At 34.4% G+C, this 21,418-nt stretch overlaps 1 protein-coding gene across 3 annotated transcripts in view; it reads right to left on the reverse strand.

The window, feature by feature from the left end:
- LOC150109845 (uncharacterized protein C12orf56-like) overlaps positions 1-21,418 on the reverse strand; it is a 231,367-nt gene that overhangs the window by 189,595 nt on the left and 20,354 nt on the right. For 2 of the 3 annotated variants that reach the window (XM_090415353.1, XM_090415355.1), the window contains exon 2: positions 3,399-3,422. The exons of the other annotated variant lie outside the window; for it this stretch is intronic. In XM_090415353.1, coding sequence (XP_090271479.1) covers positions 3,399-3,422 — 24 coding nt within the window. The remainder of the gene's footprint in view (positions 1-3,398; positions 3,423-21,418) is intronic. 3 annotated transcript variants of the gene reach the window in all.

Consider the following 21,418-nt stretch of genomic DNA (forward strand, 5'->3'; position numbering starts at 1 on the left):
ATTTTAACTGTAGAGTAAATAAAAGGTATTATTTATTGAACTTGCATTATGCATATATATTATTATTATTTGAGACTACAGTTTAAATATATTTACTATCTAGTATTTTTATACTGATTTTATACAATGAAAGAAAATACATTATATTTAAATTAAAGAGCTTAGGGCCACAGTATATAAAAATGATTAATTAAGTATATACCTTTTATAAAACACAGCAAGCACGAGGTGAAGAGCTGACGAAACACACTCAAACTGAAGCCGACGCATTGAAAAATATTTGCTGTCTTTGCAATGCATGCTCGGTACAAAATTGACTCCGGTTGCACGTCACGATCCCAGGCTGGGATTCCCAGCTAAGCTTCATTGCGCAGTCGCAATATTAAAGATCCGAGCCTATATAACGTATGCATCGGCCTTACATAACTCGAATCAGCATTTTTTTTTCCAGTGTTATTTATTATATTCTTAAATATAAAGAATCCTCGAAAAATGATTTTATTATTATTTTTTTATTAAAATAGTAATACAACGTAAATTTTAGTTGCATACAGTAATAATATTGGAACTTCTATTATATTTTCAAGCTACTAAAAGGTCATTAACATTTTAAACATATTGTCTAATGTTTAAGGGGCTCACTTGCCATCGGGCTAGCTGACACCCTGGTCAGTCCCCCACTGCTCTGTGATACCACACTCAGATGGAAGTGCAGTGAGTAGCATCTGAACATTCTGGACAATCAGTGCTTCCTACTTTGTGGCGATTTTACGGAACTGACTGTTGTCTCTTTCAGCAATACAATTACTGAACTTTTACTGAACGTCACCATACTTGACTGGCCCCCCCACAGAGCCTTGATATTAACCTTATTGAACATCTGTGGGAAGAACTGGACGTCGTGTGAGGTCAAAGGACATCCGTTCCCCAACAGTTCAGGACCTCATCGAACTTTTGTAGAAAGTATGCCCCGTAGGATTGCTGTAGGCATCGCAATGAAAGGAGGTCCTGAATCTTATTAAGGTGGAAGCCACGGCAGTTTGTTCCTCACATTATGGTGTCATTTGACTTCTTTCCAAACAGTGTGTATTCTAATAGAAGAAAGCATATCAGAAACAAATCATTTTATATGATATCGTAAGGGTCGTCTGAATACGATGTTACACTTGTTGGGAATTATTTTAACTTCTCTCCCTTCTGTCATAAAACTTCGGATCTCTCCCCCCCCTCTTTTCATCCTCCTGTAAGGGTTAGATAATCTGGAAATTCTGTCCTGCAGGTTAAACACGAATTTTTTCAAGTCACTTCAAGCCCTGTTTATTATAAAAAGTTAAAATGATAATCCCGTAAAACCCACAGCTTGTTGGCTGGAGTCGTTATCCAATCAAACGATAAACCAGCAGATTCTATTTCTGTTAATTAGTTTTTAATATTTTTAATTATTTTAAGAACTTTACATAGCTTGCTAAATTATTTTCACCTTTTTAATATATTTGGGATTGGCAAAATGCTTCGCCTTTGTATCGAATTGATTCAGATATACCTCTTCCCACTTATCATGAAGGGTTAGACTTTCCTTAGCTTTCCAAATAGTCCATCATATGTAAGATTGATTTTATTCTGCATTGTGTGGAAAATATTCTGCAACCTGAAAAGTCATGAAGAGAGTGTGAACAAAAGTTACAAGAACATTAGAGATGTCAAAAAAGAAAAAAGGAGGTGGGTAGAGTATTTATGATGATCACATATCAGAGAATCTAAGAACCATAATATTCATGATGAACTTCAATGTGTTGCATGGAATATCTTGAAAGGCTATAACTGAAATAAGAGGACAGCAATCTAAACTGCTGGTATAGCATCAAAAGTGGAAGATGTTGATGACTAACTTTCTTTATGCTGACATTAGTTTGTCCTCAACCGCCTTGGTCATATTAGCAATGAATGATACTCAGAAACGTTGCGGAAGGTATGCGTATGCGTAACGGAAATTCAAGTTTATTGACAGAAAATACTTAAACTAGATAACAACGTTGCAATGTATTAGTCATTAATATAGACTACTGCTTGGATGAGCCTCCGTAGCTCAGTCAGTATAGACAAAGTCCTTTGATCGGAAAGACTTGGTGGGGTCGATTCCCGTCAGTGACGTGAGGAAGCTTTATCTGCTCTCTTTCGACTAAAGGTAAGTTAGGCAGTTTCATACGGAGATAGGGGATTTTTTTTTACCCGGAAACTCGGGTTTTTCATACTCCAGAACAAGCAAACCGGCCCCGTGAACACACGCTTCTACATAGGATACCTCCAGGAATAAGGAGGTATCCTATGTAGAAGCGTGTATTCGGAACCGTAGGATTTCGGTTCCGAATACCCACACGGTAAATTAGGATAGCATTCCTTGGATACTTACCTGTGAGAGGGGGAGAATTCTTTTTGTTAGTGATATTACATTCGCTATTAGAGTCATGTTAGTAAATATAATACTCATGTTTCAATATCAATTCTTTAAAAGAAAGAAAGAAAGGAAAAATAAGACTGGTTCCTCGAAACATTTTATGAAGATTATTGACGTTTCCTTGGCCGAGTAGCTGACTCAGCTGTGTCATTTGAAGAAAGAATTTAGTTCAAATCCTGTCTGTGATCGAAGAACTTTTTTAGATCCTTTACAAGAGAAAGCTAAGTTAGGTAGAACAGTATTTTTAACGGGAATTTTTCTTTGTCCCCTTGAGAACACACACACAACATCAAAAAACGGATCAACAACAAAAGAATTATTGCAGAAGCAAACTCCGACTGATTAAACACACCTACTCTCCAGGTTTTACTACGCTACTAACGGGACAGGGAAAACTAAGACACTACCTGCGCAGATTCCATATCCTGGAATCCCCATCATGCATTTGTTTTCCGCACCTTCAACAGATTGTTGACCACAAACTTGACGACTGCCAGCTACTGGACTCCATCCGGATGCCCTTAATGCAACACGTCATCACTTCTAGAGACAAGTGCACAGTGTTAAAACAGAGACTTATCCAAAAGTATTACTCAGAATTTGCCAATAAGATCGACTTCCAGTCGTTGTAATGTAACATAAATTACGGATATTATATGAATTATATAGTGTAAATATATGTATATATAAAAATACAGTATAAATAGGGATGTAAAGGTAGGAATATGTACATATCGATGTAAAAATATAAATGTAAATATGAATATTGATACAAAAATATAAATAGAAATGTTAATTAGTACTTGTAAGCTACACGTAATATATGCATTGTATGCAATGGAGCATGCAGGAAATAAATTACCTCTGATAGGATTACTATTGGGAGGAAAACACAAACACACTCATAAATAAGTGGAAGATAGTATACTAGTACAGTGCTTACCAAACTTCTGGATTCCAGGGCCCCCTTTGGAAAAATTAAATTATTTCACGGTCCCCCTCGAAATAAAAATCGTAATATAGACATACAGTATATTATTATAATATTTATTGTATTTATATTCAATACAAAACATACACAGCGAATATTGCAGAAATCAAATGCAAATATTACATTTTTAGCATCTTACATACACATTTGACATGGCACATTATCTCGTATTTTTATATAGATACAATAGAAATATTGTTATTGTACATTTGTAGTACAAGCACATGAAACATAAAACGATTAGTAATAAAGAAAGAATTAAAAACATAAAAGAAGTTTAATGACAATTTAATGTGATGGATGTGTTTCAATACTGTTACACAAGAAGTCAATATCAGGTGAAATATTTGAAACAGCAATTATTTCTGATTTGAAATGAAACTTATATGAATAAGCATATATTTACAAATATTCATTAAACGCCGAAATACACAGGAAGCAAAATTTGTGAACCAGCACCAATGTGCGATTTTAATAAATAATGAAAATGAAATACGTTTCTCTTAAGATAAAAAAAAAATCTACTTAGTCTTAAAACATTTTAAATTTGTTTTCATTATTTCACGGCCCCCCTCAACAAAACCTACGGCCCCCAAGTGGGCCGCGTCCTACAGTTTGGGAAGCGCTGGACTAGTAGACTGTAAGTCTAAAGCCCTCGGTGGATGCTATTGTAGGCAACCGTCCAAGATTTAACGGTGTTGTACACTTTAGAGGTAATGATCACGATCGTGTTCCTCATGACCTGACCTCCAGAGCAGAATTCAATTCTTCTTACATTAGTTAGATTCGCACATCATAAGTTGTCTCCCACCCCTTGCCTATTCTACCAAGTACGCTTTTCATATTACAACCAGCATGATGAGCTTTATAGAGAATGTTTTTCATTAAAATAAGAGTTGTTCTTCGCTGTTTGTTATTTAAATCGTATGAACATATTTCTTCAGAATTCCCTCAAACTACGGGATATTTATGTGTCAGGCGTACAAATTCTCATAATATATTTCTCGCTTGCAGCGAACGAAAAATGAATTACTCCACTGTTGCACTTTCGATTAATAGCCGGACTCTACCATAGGTCATTCAAATGGCTCTGGGGAGACTTGAATAGAAAAGTCAACATCTAACTAGGTTAATGCACTATGCATGAGTTGTTCGTGCGCTTGGCGGACAGAGCAGTTCTATTAACACTGAAGCAACACAGTTTAAACGGATATTTGACAGCCCGAGTCATTACATTCTAATGACTCGGGGCTGTCAAATTGTTTCATGTTTTTGGAAATGGAATGCATGCGAATTTAGCATAACCTCGAATGACCTCCATGTGCGGTTTAATCCGTGGGATCGATCGAATTGAATTACTGAGAAGTGGAGAAGACATGCTGGACACTGATTTTATATATACTGTACATGTATTCGAAAAAGATATACTTTACTTGTATTATATTGGATTATTAAACTAAATTATGACATAATTTAATTTAATTAGTACTTAATTAGACAAATTTAATTAGACAAACTAGTACATTAGTCATCTTCCTCCAAATTTGTTTGCATGTTGTTTCTTTGAATTGTTTTTCATGTTTGCAACATGCTTAAGCGATGTATGTTATGTCTTGAAAGCGCTGGCTAAATGTGTAGTAGCAAACACGGAATGAGTATTATTGCTGCTACACAACGTGATTACTTCTTTTGTGAACAAACAGAAGTTGAATTCGGCCGTGAAGTCTAAGAAGGGAGTCTCTCTCTCTCTTTCGACTTCTTTTATGCAGCACTCAGTTCTGGAGCTTAGTTTTCATTTTAGCGTTCCTTTACCCGATCACAGAACATGCGCAATATTAACTTCGGTGTAGTGTTCATGACACTTCCAATCATCGCTAAGATGATAAAATATTATCACCTTAGCAATGACGCTCAGTGCCATGCACTTCCTCCTTTCCAACTTCTTCGGAACTCTGATTGCTTCTGTGCAGTTCTGAAAACTTGAATGCAATTCTAAATAAATTATTCCAACTATTCTGCCTGTCCCTTATTCGAGTGTGCAATAATTTTCCAGGGTTAAAGAAAGTTCTGCAATTTTGGTTCACAATGTTTTTCCCGACTTAATTTTGTATCACTTCTCCACTGACTTTTTTTGCAGTTCAGAGTTGTCAAAACTCTGAAATTAAAACTATTAAAAACAATAATGTTTTTAATAGTTTTTAGGCAAAATGATTTGATATCTTGTCTTCAGTTTGCTTTTGTGTTTTAACGATCCACATGGAGTAAAATCAACCGATAAACCTTCAATCGTGGGTGTTCCATTTTTGGTCGCAGACCATTTTTTATCAGTTTTATTTATTGATTGATTTATTATCATTATTATTATTATTATTAAGAGAGACCTCCAGGGAGTCAGGGACTCATCAAGGGAGGCCACATACTACACGCACAAGCAATGACTTATTCTTGTATTCATTCACTGTCTACACTCACAACATCCAATTGCAATCCATTCCAATCACGCACCACCCTATTATTTGACAGACAGTTATTGTTTTATGTCCATATGTATAATAAAACATCAATAATTAATACAAATTTTTAAATCAATTTAAGTTAATTAAATCCATTTGAAAACAGTTAATTTAAAATGATATATTGAGACATATTGCTTTCCTATTTTGTTTTTTAAATGCTTTGAGTTTAATATAAAAATTTCAAATGTGCTAAGTCAGTTCGAAATCAGCAGTTTATGCGTTCTTAGACGAAAAACTTTCGCTTGAAAAAAAAAAAAAAGAAAAAGAAAAAGACATCTCCTAACATTTGATGAGTCTTATTTTTTTATCATTTAATACACAAAAAAATAACAAAAATATTTTATTAATTTATTTATTTTTAATAAACCAAATAATTATAAACATTCAAAGAGAGCAACTTGATCGTTTTCAAAATTAGTGATAATTGCTGTTGGCAAACGTTTGCATGATTAATCATAAAGAACATCCACTCGCTCACCAGACATCGAAGATCGATTTCCTGTTCCAAAAATGGGTCTTCTATCACGGAAAAGACAATGTATTACACGTGAATGATCGTCCATTAAGCAAGACAACATAGCAGAACACACCACACATTATGGCATTAACAAAGAATAATGGTGGGGGAAAGAAAAACAAGAACGATTAACTGACGTCCAAAAAAAGTACGCACTTGAGGAAAGACGATCATTTTTTAAATACAAGAAATATTCAAAGACGAAAAGCAAAGATTTTATCCATGAAGAACGAATTTATCCAAAAACTGTAAGATTTTAAAAAGTCCTGAATTACGCATCACATAATCTAAGATATTTTGGTCAAAGATCGTTGCTGATACATTTTTTTTTTTATTTCTCTCTCACTCCACAAAAGGTTGTAAATTTACAGTAGTTCATTAGTACCATGAGTGGACTAAGAAATTTTCCTATTTTTATTGATATTATATATATATATATATATATATTTATTTATTTTATTTTTACATAGTCCGGAAACCCAGCTCTAGAGACCAAACATTTTACAAGCCATTTCAGGCCTCTAATAAGAGGAGGGATAGTTTCAATGAGATTCATTCCTACCGAATTTCAACATTATCCGGTGATTGCAAATTTAATGGAGTTTACCTCTCAGAAATACAGAGAAATCTTTGGGTTAATGTGGTTACCATTCAGCGAATAACAATCCAATTTAGTAGCCATTGTGCAGTACTTATATAAAGTATTAACTAAACTCTTAAAGCTCAGTTATTTTATTATTTTACCTAAATTAAGTACCACGCGCTGAAGCTAAATTAAAATGTCTCAACAAACTTTTAACAAACCTTCTCAGATTTCACCGTATCCTAAACTTCAATAGTGCGCTGCTGTGCGCATAATAATATGTAGTTAACGCACCATTGCAAAACGTCTAATAAAAATTGGAATATTTTGAATATAGCATTATTGCTGAAATATTTTGAAATTCGTCAGTGTAGATTAATAAGACGAACAGGGACTATCTTTTCATGCACGACTGAGAACTGCAATGAAGAGGCTTAAAAAAACCCTCATAATGAGATTTTGCTTTACTAATCTCTTCTCAGAGAATAAAGTGATATTTTGTGATAGTTGCAACTCAAGAGAAACTTATGACTAAAATTTCACGTATTTGTTAATTTGTATTTCTCAACTTTACATTATTTTATGATATCCATGGAGTCTCAGGACTCATCTCTGGAGGTTATTATATACTACATATCATTGCATGTAGTGGTGATATAAAGTGGGCCTTTTTCAACTGAAAACAATTCCTTGCATCACGACGAGACGAGGATAGAACTTTTCCAGCTGAAAATAGATCATAATAACCAATTGTTATTCAAACTGGAAGCGTCATATTGCAGTATTTACTTTTGCGAAATTCCATATTTTTACTCTTCCATCAGCATAAAGAGGGAAAAATTCCATATTTCCCACTTTATGCTGATGCTCGCCAACCTCTCCCTCCCACTCCCCTTTTATTTTGTCCTGCCAGCGAATACAGCTTCGTACACATACGTACCCATTACAAATGTCGTTGTCTTGAACATTGTCTCAAATTTGGTAAAAATGTGTAACTTTTTCAGTTTCGTCGTCAGTGTTCGCGTCGTTCATCAAGGCATTCATCTTCACTCAGTATGACTGCATGCATCCATCCATCATAGTAAAGATAATGACAACACCTTGACCATAAAAGAAATCATCTACCTAATCGCTTTCAGGCGATAAACATGACCATTTCGCAGAATGTTTATCAAGCAATATTCATTTCGAAATGCTGCTCAATATTACGCTGAAATATTCGACTGTGAAAATGTTTCGTTTCTCTAATACTTAGAACTTGATTTGTAGTTCTAATCTCCTAAATGAACCTCATTGAGGACCCAATTAGTAAAGTTTAATTCGATTCAGGATCACTTTGTCTGGCACACCCACTACGAATATAATAGTACAGAATATAATAAATTTAGTTTAATCCTTTATCCAAGTGTAAGCAAATAAAGTTTGTGCCTGAAGTATCTTCAGGACTGAGGCAACTCGTGATAAAGGTGGACCAAGCTCTCATCACTCCTTGTCTTAGTATCTCCCATAATTCAATGAACATCTCCTTGAGAATATGTTTAATGCTATGCATTAAGGGAAGGGCCACTACCCAGACCAGTTTCGATCTTTATTGAGGTCGGTGGGAGCCAGACCCAGAGGTGGTGGAAGTAATGGAGAAGTCATATTTACCTACACGAGTTGCCAAAAGTGTCTCACCTTATTATTAAATTACTCTGGATTTAGAGAAAAATGTTGGAAATATTATTATTATTATTTTTTTTTTTTTTTTTTTTTGGTTACTACTCAGCCAGTCACTCCCATTGATTTCCATTACTCACTGCTCAATATGTCTGACAACGATGGATAATCTGCCGTAACCAGGGTGGGTGAGTTACAATATTCCCAGGTGAATGAACAAATTAAGATTTCATTACTAGGTAAAGATGACTTCTCCATTGCTTCCGCCTTGGTATCACCACCTCTGGATCTGGCTCCCACTGATGAGACCTCAATAAAGGTCGAAACCGGTCTGAGTAGTGGCCCTTCTCCTTAATGCATAGCATTATACATGTCCGCAAGGAGATGTGCTTTGAATTATGGGAGGTAGTAAGACAAGGAGTGATGAGAGCTTGGTCCACCTTTACCACGAGTTGCCTCAGTCCTGAAGATACTTCAGGCGCAAACTTTGTTTGCTGCACTTGGATAAAGGATTAAACTAAATTTATTATTGCCTAACCAAGTGCAAAATAAACTTCCAACAGTACAGAATATAATTCCTTTATATGAACTGCATAGCACTGGAAGTAAAAAATATATTCCCCAAACCTCTGTAATTGTAATTTAATTCTATACAAATATCGTTACGATAACAGAATTTTTGCAAGTTATCTAAAGAAATTTTTAAAGCTCTTTAAAGCTTTTTTGCAGTCATGAAAGAACAGAAATATTTGTCAGTCTTTCACGATTACAGAAATATTTGTATTTTACGGAAGGAAGGTCTCCAGTCTTGTACGATCTGCTTGATTTTTGACGAACAAGCATAAGCCACTTCCACTGAGCTACACAGGCCTTTATTATTATTATTATTATTATTATTATTATTGTTGTTGTTGTTGTTGTTGTTGTTGTTACTACTATTTCTTGACTAAAAACGATTGCTCACTGCACTGCCGGAATAGAACAGTTATTGAGTCACAGAAATATCAAACTTCAACTTCCGCATTATGTCAGACCGGTAAATCAGCGCCACGGTTGAAATTCAAACATTAATCATTATCATGGAAGTAAAATAAAATAATATTAATCTATGGACGTTTTTTGATTGACCTTTCTGTGAATTAGCCTAACATTATAACTAAATATAAGGTTCTAAAGGCCATAAATTTCAAGTAAAATCATGTGGCTGCTCCGCACAATTGTGAATTCCGCATTGCTGGCATTTGAAGAGAACTGCGAATTTCTAAATTCGCGTTCAGAGACCGTGTTAAGGGACTAATATCTGACAACCGAAAAGGAAAGAAAAGAAATTGCCATTGTTCGGTAGTCAGTCACTCCCATTGATTCCCATTATTCACTGCTCAATATGTCTGACAACGATGGATAATCTGCCGTAACCAAGGTTACGAGGTTCGCGTTTTATACGCCTCTAAGAGAGAAATATGCTACACCGCTCCGATTTATGGAATGAAAAATGGAGCTTGCTCAATAAAAACTTATAACTAAAAGAAGAAAACCAGAAAGTCATGCAATTTGCATCATAACCTTCTTAGCATTGAAATTTTGTAGCTAGTTTCAGGTGGAAGAATGACAAGGGGTGTTTTCCTTCTGGAAACTTTTCCCTGTGCTGCCTCCTTAACGAGGAACGACCGTGTCCTTCGGCTGGCGAAATACCTGGATTTGAATCCTATTTGGGAGGTGAATCTCTATATGGAATTGTCAACTGTAGGTGACAATCCTTTATAAAGTTTAAGAAACTTTATAAAGGATTGCTAAATACTGTATAAAATTTAAGTATAAAGCTAGTAGGAAATGAGACTTTCCTCCTGGCTCTAGTTGCATAGCTTCGTTCTTGAAATATTAGCTAGAATCCGCTCTTCCCAGAGAACGGGCACTTGACCAATAACTTGGCAATAATCCAACTCAGATTCTAATAATTTAGGACTTCTAGAATTTCTATTTCTGGTGGACGTACTCTAAAAATAACAATATATAACCTTCAGCAGAGCTGAAAATAACAATCGCATTCTCCTGAGTAGCTCCAAAGATTGTAGGAGTTATATTATATTGCCTAAGAAAAAAAATCTTATATCAGAATTTTTCAACATTTGCTAACAGAGCCGTATTCATGGGTGTGCGAACTGTGCGGTGGCACAGGGCCCCGCGCCGTTCGATGAACGGCGCGGGGCCGTTCTATTGTTCGATGAAATAACATTAGGATAAACAGTAATTGGTATAGGGAATAAATTTTAAGATCGTAGCGCTAGAGTGGTAGTATTTGAAACTGCTCTAAGATATATAACAATATCGTATAACATTTTTAAATGCACTGAAAGAATTATTTAAAACTGAACCAGATAATACTATCATAGTAGAAGTGGTTTCAATATATGAACAAATAGATTCATTTGAGTTTATACTAAGCCTTGTAATTTGGTATGAGGTTTTGTCGAAAGTTAATTTAGTAAGTATTACAAAATGCAAAAATTCCCATAGACGTAGCAACTAAGCATATTAAAGAGTTAGTGCAGTACTTTGAAGAGCAGAGAATATCAGGATTTGATAGCTGTTTTGAGATTGCTAAAGAACTGTCAAATCTATTAGAAATAGAAATTAAATTTAAAGAAAGTCGAGTACGTCGAAGAAAAGTATTTTTTGATTATGAAACGCCTGTTGAATCACATATAGATGATAAGGAAGCTAATTTTAGGATAAATTTCTTTTTTGTAATTTTAGATACTGCTCTACAATCTGTCAAAAAATATTTGAATTGTATGAAATACACGAAAAATCATTTAGATTTGTTTATGATATGAAATTAATAAGAAAAAGGACAGAAACTGAATTAAAATTTTGCTGCACATAGCTGCATCAAAAATTAAATACAGATATTGATGAATTTGAATTTTATAATGAATTAATTATTTTTAGAAATATTGTTCCAGAAGATGCACCCATTAATATTTTAAATTCATAATTGCAAATAATTTGTCGGATATTTATCAAAATATTACTACGACATTTAAAATATTATTGACCAGTCCAGTTACGGTCGCATCAGCAGAAAGGTCATTTTCCAAACAAATTAAAATTAATAAAAACCTATTTGCGATCTTCTATGTCTCAAGAACGTTTGTCATCCCTGGCAATAATATCTATAGAGCATGAAATTGCAAAAAAATTGAATTTTGATAGCGTTATAAATGATTTTATTGATAAGCGCATTAGGTTAAATAAAATTTAATATATTAAGATTTTTTTTTAAACCTTATATATTTCATTCTTTATAGTAAAAACGGATTTTTTAAAATATTTTTATATTATTATTTATATTATTAAATAAATCATTGTTCTGGCGTATTTATATGATAATGTATACTTACATAATAAAATAACATGTCATGTACATACAAACACATTTATTTTTTAACTAATTTTTTCCCTTTACTTAAATTGATGCAAGAGAGCATACTTGTTTATTTATGGGCATAAATATTTTTCATATTTGATTTAATTAATTAATTAACAAGATATTCTTTCATTTAAAATTTCCATACAGGTTACTAACTTTCAGGGGCCCCACTTTTCCATTTCGCACAGGGCCCCAAAATGTAGAAACGGGCCTGTTTGCTAATACATTTTCTTCCTTTTTTGTTTATCATTCCTTCAATGTGTTTTTAATGTTTCGTATGTTTCAAATGTATCTTTCAGTCTCTTTTCATTGTAGACTACGAGCATAACAATATCAGTTAGAAAGAATTCCAAATTTCAATTAAATTTGGAGACTTTTCTAAAATTCAGACGAACTTTTTTTTAAGTTTAGTCTATGTGTGATAGCTTTTGATGCCTTACGAAGTTGCGGTGTGTTAGTTGGAATTATGGGAATCTTCAACTGTCAATTGTGTGTGTTTTCTCTCTTGTTTGCCTGTTTTGTAAGAGTAAAAATTCTAGTACCTCGCTATTGACTAACTCGCTTTCACGTGAAAATTTCTTATAATGGTTTTTCGTGGCTTACACAAGAGGAAGATGTCACATCGTCCTTGTGACTACGCTACTATGCCATCTGTATTCCGCAGAACTGTACGTACTTAATTCTCTGTTAATCAAAATACAAGAAAGTTTTCATTACCAAAACACACTGCAAAAAATTTAGCAACTTAGCAGATGACAAAGGGTTGCTGTGTTGTCACAGTAGGCTGGTTACATGACATCGATGTTTGGTGTTTGTGAAATGTATGTTCTCCATGGATGCTTGTCAGTTCTATGGGCTTATTATTAAGGTTTTAGTAAACATCATAATACAAAAATATGGATTACCAGAAATGGGATTAGTTAAACAAGTAAAACATATATTTTATTTATTTTTGTAAATCTTTATTCCGCGCGGTTAGCCTAGTGGCTTTGCGCTTCGCAACCATATGCCTGGGGAAGGAGTGTCCCAGGTTCGATTCCCGTTGTAGACGTGAGGAATTTGAGGATCTTCCTCAGGCATAGCCAAGTTAGCTGGTCTTGGGCGCGGTCAGTAGGGTTTTTTCCGCTAGTTTATCTGGCGTTTTTCATCCCGCAAACAGACAAACCGGCCCCGTGAACATACGCCTCTACAGTCAAAAATATATTCATTCCAGCGGCAGGCCAGGCGACGGGTCGGTTGGGAGTAGTACTAACAAGAAGTCGCATCTAAATAAGACGCGGACCCTGCATAGGAAGCGGGAATAACGCATAGAAGAAGAAGATTTTTGTAAATCTTTATGCCCTAGTTTTCCTGAGCATGTTTGAAAGGGGAAGCGAATTAAAAAAATTCAGCATCGAATTCTAAAGTAACTGAATAACAGAATTAAATCTATGTTACTCATGATGGATGTTGCAAACATCTTTTTCCTGCCACATACATGTGGCGAAATCCTTGCTTATTTAATGCTATTCATTATGTTATTCAAAATAATAATAAAGCAAACGACAAAATCGACTTCTTAAATCATATTTTTCCCGTCCCAGTTGCAAATTAGGCGAGTAGCTTTACTTTATTCGATAAAATGATTGGTAGAAGGGCCACTAAACAATCAAGAAAGAAAGAAATACCAGCCTATTTGGTCGAGTAGTTAGCGTATGTCTATCTTTCTCCAACCAGTCTGTGCTTAGGCGGTAGTTAAATGTTATCATTGATGAAACCACCATTCTGCTTATTGGAAGTTTGTAGTGGTGTAGAAAACTTCCACGCTTGATCTCTAAAGCAAGATTAGCTCATTCACAAGAATAGTAATGTAGGATAGATTTTCATCCTTTCCTGATTGAAATTCACATAGAGAGAAAAAAAAATTAGATCTTGCACAATTTGTCAGCTACATGCACTGATACTTCTCAGAAGGACAAGTCTGTCACAAGCTCGTTATTTCAACCATAACTTCCCTTCCCCGCCTGAATGATGTCCTGACTGCTCACACATTTCATAGTGCATATGACCGATAAACAAGCGTACTGTTTCTGTTTATCAATCACTGCAATAAACTATTTTGCATGCGAGAACAATCATTAGCTATTTGAAAAATAAAAGAGTTTTTAGTCTATTCCCGTGTGAGTTCACTTTTTGGTAAATGATTTGAATATTTTAAAGTTAGTCTTAAATTAACTAAGTTTGATTTGTTTACGTTAATCTTCATTATCCTGAATAAATTTCTCTTACAGATGGTTATTATCAAAAATTAGTTGAAAGTTTAAAATAGCTTCGCCATTAAAATCTTTTAATGGCGAAGAATTTCTCTGACTAAATTGAACAGCTGTTGTAATAGATATGGTATGAAGGTCAGCAATAAAAAGACAAAGACAATGAAAATAGGCAGAATCATTGAAAATGTCAACTGTGTTGTGAATGGAGAACCTTTGGAACAAGTAAAACATTTCAGCTATTTAGGCACGATTTTTAGTGAAGATGGTAAATTAAATATAGAAATAGACAACAGAATCAGCAAAGCTGGTATGGTGGGAAGTCAATTGAATAAATTCATATGGAATAAGAGAGAAATTAGTCGGAACACTAAATTAGCTGTATACAAGACAGTGTTCAAACCAGTTTTAACTTATGGATCCGAGAGCTGGGTCAGAAGTAAAACACTTGACCAAAGACTAGAGACCACAGATATGAGAGTCCTGAGAAAGATTATAGGCGTGAACAGATGGCATCAATGGCAGTATCATATTAAAAACGAGGATATTAGGAAAGAACTTGGCATTGTCAGCATCCAGGAATGCGTTAGCAGAGCTAATCTCAGGTGGTATGGTCACTTAAACAGAATGGGCGAGGAAAGATTAGCAAAACAAGTGTTCTCTGCCAGGTTGGCAGCAAAACGACCCAGAGGAAGACCAAGATATAGGTGGATTGATACGGTACAAAGTGCCTGAGACGATAGAAATATAAGATCTGATAATGTTGGAGTGATGACAAGTAACAGGCTGATTTGGAGGAAAATTGTAGATAGGAAATTAATAATGATGTAATTTTTTTTTTCATGTAGTACTATCATATCCTGTACACCCCTTGAGGGTACATGGCAGGAATTTGATGATGATGATGATGATGATTATATATTAATTAACTAACATTTACTAATATTTTTAGACTTCTATCAGAAACAAAAGTCAGTGTAGAGTGGAACGGCATGAACTCTTGCTATAAATATGAATTATCCAAATTCATATTTATAGCGGGATTTACATACGACTACCATCAAATGAGTTTAAAGTTGGTTTTATGTTACGAAGATAAACCAGAGCACCTGGAGGAAAATTAAATACTATTTCTTAACTGTAAAAGTGATAAACGCTGCACAAACAACTATATTAGAGTTGAAAACTAATGATGAAAATTACCGTTTTTCTCCCATCAACCTCATTTTTGAGAAAGAGTATTTTTATTCCAGTTTTCTAAATACATATCACGTTTGGTAGTCAAAGTATCTGCCAAAAACAATACATGTTTATTCGTTTTTAGGTACTTACAGATTAACATAAATAAATAACCCCACTAATGCTTTTATTCGCAGAGGAAGTAGGTGGAGCTTCTTTAGCCTTAACGTTTTGAAGATCACTAGGCAGCCAGTCTCTATCCTTCAGCAGTCATTGACAGATTTAGTTTAGTTTACGGCTATCAATAAATCAACTTTACTTTCAGGGAAGCGATTGCAGCATATAAAGCGCAGTCTGAAACCAACTAATTCAATGATGAAATTAAAAATAAATAAATAAAAAAGGCCACAATCAAGTGAACCAGAGATTGATTAATCTGTGATTAAACCAATAACTAATAAGCCAGCTCCTCAGCTAATCACTAATCGAACTTGGGCACATACCAGCAAAGTTCCTCCCTTCCCTTAAACTTGGGTTTTTAAAACCCAGCATATAAAAATATCGAGCTGTCTGCCGTAATCTTTCTCCTGAAAGGCTTCGTTACAATTTGCATAGGTAAGAAGAAAGAATGAAAGGCAAAGAAAGTTTTGTTTATCATGAGATATATTTTTTCTGGCTGGGGAGCTGTATATCTCTCTCTATACATACAATCATGTATATATACAATACAATGTATATATACAATCACTCTCTAGCAGCATTTCCCTCTCCGGAAGCAGTACTAATTGGAGTAAATTAACAAAATTAATTTTCTTTTGGATGTGTTACTGTTGCGAGAAACATTGAAGTGTTTAGCATAGACTTGTATCATCTGGGAACTTGCATATAAGGAACAGCAAGTTATTTACGCAAACAGTTGTCTGCGTAAATAACAATGCACCTTAGCACTGAGACTGAGATGTGCTTTTGTTTTAGTTGCTGTAAATTTTAATACCACCGAATCGCAAAATCCTACATTTCCATTAAAAGCAAAAGACCAGTGTTTTCCATTGTTCAAAATTAGATCTATCTTCTACCTGCTGTGTTATTAATGTGCTTTGGTTTTACAATCTCCACATGCCCACTCGTTAGCAGCGGTGCATGCATTTACACGACCAACACGGAATAAATTCTAAGCTAATATTAGTCCAGAAGTTAATGTCAGCTGCATACTGCGCGAGCGACACATCTCTGGCATTGAATTTTAATCTAACTTAAGATCGCGTATTTCAACAAATCAAACGTAAAGTTTCATTCTTGACTTGGATGTAATAATCTGATTTAACTTCTTGTATACCGAAAGTGGGTAACTTCCCTTATTTCCCTCCTGTTATCGTCCATAATTTCCTTTTATTTCTTAAACTTATCTCTCACTGGAAAAACTCATTACACCCCTTATCTAACTCCATCGTTCCGCGCTCACCAGAGTTTTTTAAGTGCATTTCTCTTTCGCTACGTCATTCTTTTGCCCTCAGCATTTGACAGATAAGAAACATTATTTTGCTAACCTTACATAACTACGTCATTATCAGAAGGTCCATTAAGAAGAATGTTATATCATCTTTGCAAGTATTTTCATGAGAGGTGTGTTTTATTAAGATGTTCGTGGTATTTTTCTACTCCCATCTATCATTCAAGCGAGGTATGACGTACACAGCTGTTTCCTTTCACCACTTCTGCATGATGAAGGGAAGACGCATTTACAAGGGCAATTCGGTCGTTTTGACCCGAGAGATAGGTTTTTGATGACGAGATTATTAAAAAGTCCAAATCTGAATTTATTTGAAAAATGGGAGATGTAAAGGAAGAAAGCGAACACTTGCATTTTATTTAAATTAAAAAAAAAATTCTTGGTGAGATTTCATTTTTTTTTTTTTGTGTGATTAATATCTTCAGTATGAATGCACAGACATATGCATGCTATTCTAATATTTCTAATATCGTCTTCAGCGCGTTCTAGGACTCCTTGAAAATTCTTAAACCGCTCGAACTTAAACGGTTGTACAGACTTATATTTAACTCATGTTAAACTTAAGTTTAACATAAGTTTGCATTTGCGTATTGCATTTGGAAATATAATAAAATCAAGCGCATGACATCTAATTATCACGATTCATATATGGTATTCATTAGCATTCAACTAGTGCGTAGTGCGTTCAATAAAATGTTTAATAAAAACTGCTGTTTTATAAAGCTGTTTAATAAAAACGAATTATTATCCCTCTTGACATAATAAATAATTAATATTTTGTTATATGTATTATTTGGATATGTTATATAAATAAAATAATACTGCTAAATTTAAAATCAGCTTTTACTGTTAAGCAAATTGCATTTTATATCTGATAATCGTGATTTTATTCCACTGTTGTGTTAACCGATTTTTTTTCCCAGTCAAGCTTATAATCCGGCAAAGTCATAAAGTCGAAACTTTCACGCTTACTAACAAAAGTATCCCCAAATAACTGTTACAAGAGGTTATTACGCAATGATGAACAAATAAAATGAAGTCACACGAGGTGAGATACTTTCAGTTAATCCAATTTATTTTGGTGTCAAAATCTGGCATAAATCAAAGTCTGAACTGAACGCAGAAAGAAATATCAAAGTGTACTTCATAAATGGAATTTGTTGCTGTTATGTTCCATCGAGTCGTTTTCGACTCCTGGTAATTCTACTCTCTCAATTCAGATCTGTCCCTGGCCATATCTTTCAGAATTTCCAGCGGTATTCCAGTTGCTTCTTTAACTCCATCCACTCGTCTAATTCTTGGTCTTCCTCTTCTGCTGCTTTCATCAACTTTAGCAAGCATCATCATCATTTTACAGACCGTCATTTGCTCGCATAATATGTCCGAAGTATGACAAATTTTGCTTGATGATCATAGCTTCGAGGGAGCAATTTGGCTTTATTTATCTGATTGCAATCTGGTTTATTGGTTTGCTTTGCAGTCCATGGTATTCTTAGTAAGCGTCTCCAAACACATAATTCAAATGCATCTATCTTCCTTCTTTCACCCTTTCTCAGGTCCAACTTTCACATCCATACAGTACCACAGGGAATACCATTGCTTTCACGATTATGATTTTTGTTGCGAGGCTAATATCTTTATCTTTAAAGATCTTGCTTAAATTTGTCATCGCTTTCTTTCCGAGTAATAATCTTCTTCTTACTTCTTCAGTATAATACCTATCTTTATCAATTCGGGATCCTAGGAGCACAACATTTTTAACTACTTTCATTTTCTCCCCATCTACTTCAAAATCATTAAGTTCATATGCTGCCATAATTTTTGTCTTTTTGAGGTTAAGTTTAAGGCCATATTTAGCACTTCTTCTTTAACTTTTACAATAAGTTCCTCCAAATCTTCTTTGCATTCTGCTAGCAAGGTGGTATCATCTGCATACCTCAAATTATTAATATTTCTTTCACCAATTTTAATTCCAACTGAAGACTCCTCCAGCGCTGCCAGTCTTAAAATGTATTCGCTGTACAAGTTACGTATGAACAGGTACGGAGATAAAATACATCCTTGTCGCACCCCTTTGCCTATTGTGAAATATTCAGTTTCTCCAAGATCTGTTCGGACAGTAGCTTCTTGTTCATAATAAAGATTCCTCAGAAGGATAATGGTCTCTTAATTATCCTCAGAAGGGTAATTAAGAACAATGGTCTACTCCCATTGTTCTTAACACATTCCACAGTTTCACAAGCTCTATAGAGTCAAAAGCCTTGCTATAGTCAAGGAAACAAAGGTAGACATTCTTGTGATATTCCTGTGCTCTTTCTATTATCCATCTCACATTGCTGATCTGATCTCTTGTTCCTCTGCCTTTTCGAAATCCTGCCTGTTCCTAAATGAAATACAAGGCGTTAAATTCTTTATCGCGCTTTCAGAGTTTTTTTTATTATTATTTTAATTAAGAATTTAATTGGCAGTTCCATCTCAGAGTAGCAAACTAATGGCAGTCTTATCAAGGGTTCACTCACTGTTAAAATGTTGTTGATCAATCTCATAACCATATTTGTTATAGTAAGATGCTAATTAAAATCTTTAAATTATTTTTCTCTCTCTCTCTCTCGGGGAAAAAAAAAAAAAAAAAAAACGACATCGAGAAATGAAAAGCGTTATCAGACAACTTCTTTATTAACTAAGACCGCAATAACTCGTCGTTGCTTATCATCGATGATAAGCAACGACAAAATACATAAAAAAGAATTATTTTCCAACATTTTAAATAGGCTATGATATAGAGAAGGGAAGGACAACCTTTTCGGATCCACTAGCCAGATAATTTTATTTTTCACAAAACTTCGATAGCAGTAATCCTTTTCGTCACCTTTGAAATATTCAGTAATATTTTGAATAGACAAAATGTGTATATCTTTACTTAATAAGGTTGGACTAATAACTAACCATAAAATAAAACACTCCTTATGAAGAACAATATTTAGGTTTATTAAACAAAACAGTTTTATTGGTTAATTTTAGTCAAGTCTTAAACCATTTTCCAGAGGTTTGTCCTCTAACTTCGATCTGTTTTATTATTATTATTATTATTATTTTGTTTTGAATTTAGTATACGATAATTTTGAAAAAAAAAACTGCTCACAATTATAATATATACTTTTAAATAATAAACCTTTTTCCATTCAAAATTTGATATTCGTGGAAATATATCTGGACAAATGCATGTAAAAATTAAGCTACAAACAATAAGCCATCGTTCGTGTTAAGTTCTCGGTTACATTGAAGCTCAGTTAATTCCATTTTTAACTCTTCTGAGACATTTTCAACACTGACTTCAAATAGAGATGCAGCAAGAATTCTTGCATGTCTTCTTGAGATTTGACACTTAAAACCTCTTATTAATCTCCATAGCATTCGTTTTTATTTCCAGACAGTAATCCAATTAAGATCCACCATGACTTGCTAATGTTGGAAACTGACAAGCATTTCCTTTTGTTTAAATCTGATCTTTTCATAACTGTAATTTTAATTGAGATTAAAATCCTAAATCTTACCACTATCGACATAGAAATCACGGGAATGGAGGTCCAGACTACAAATGCAGGTTCCTTGAAAATATATTCCGTATATAACTCTCCAAACAAATGGTTATTGGAAGCAGTGCTAGTGGGAGGAGACCTAAATATTAAGCACATATCCTGCAACAGAACTATAAATCGAAAAGGCGGAACCCTCACTGATGCTGCTGCCAAGAACACAGTGATCACAGGACCACCTGAACCCACATACTACAATATGGTAGGACTTCCTAATGTCCTCGACAAAGCGATACTACAAAATATCACGCATCTATACCAAATAAATGCAATTGACGACCTCAGCTATGACCAAAATCCAGTTTTACTCCAACTGAGCTTTTTACAACATGAAAATATCCCAGATGGGATCCCAACTGTCAACTAGAAAAAACTAAAGACTGATCTATACGAATCTGCTGACCCAGTTCCAGTCATCGACTCAAAGGAAAAAAAATCGACGATGAATTTCGAGCATAGAAAATTAGATAACAACTACATTAACAGTTGCTCCCGTAGATGCGCCAATCACAAACTCTGGCTGACTTCTGGATGAGATTAAAAATCTGATCCGTGAAAGGAACAGAACCAGACGCCAATATCACAAGTATTGGCACCAGAACACCGACAAGTGCTCAATACGGCTAAAAAGAAAGTTTGATATGCGCTTACAAACTATCGAAATCAACAGTGGAAGAAAAAATTTCAGTTCTTAAAAACACAGAGGACTAGACGCTTTGGAAGACGATCAGAG

Source organism: Typopeltis vanoorti, chromosome 1 (assembly GCF_054136105.1).
Source record: "Typopeltis vanoorti isolate ZY-2024b chromosome 1, IOZ_Tvanoo_1.0, whole genome shotgun sequence".
Classification (NCBI taxonomy): Eukaryota; Metazoa; Arthropoda; class Arachnida; order Uropygi; family Thelyphonidae; genus Typopeltis; species Typopeltis vanoorti.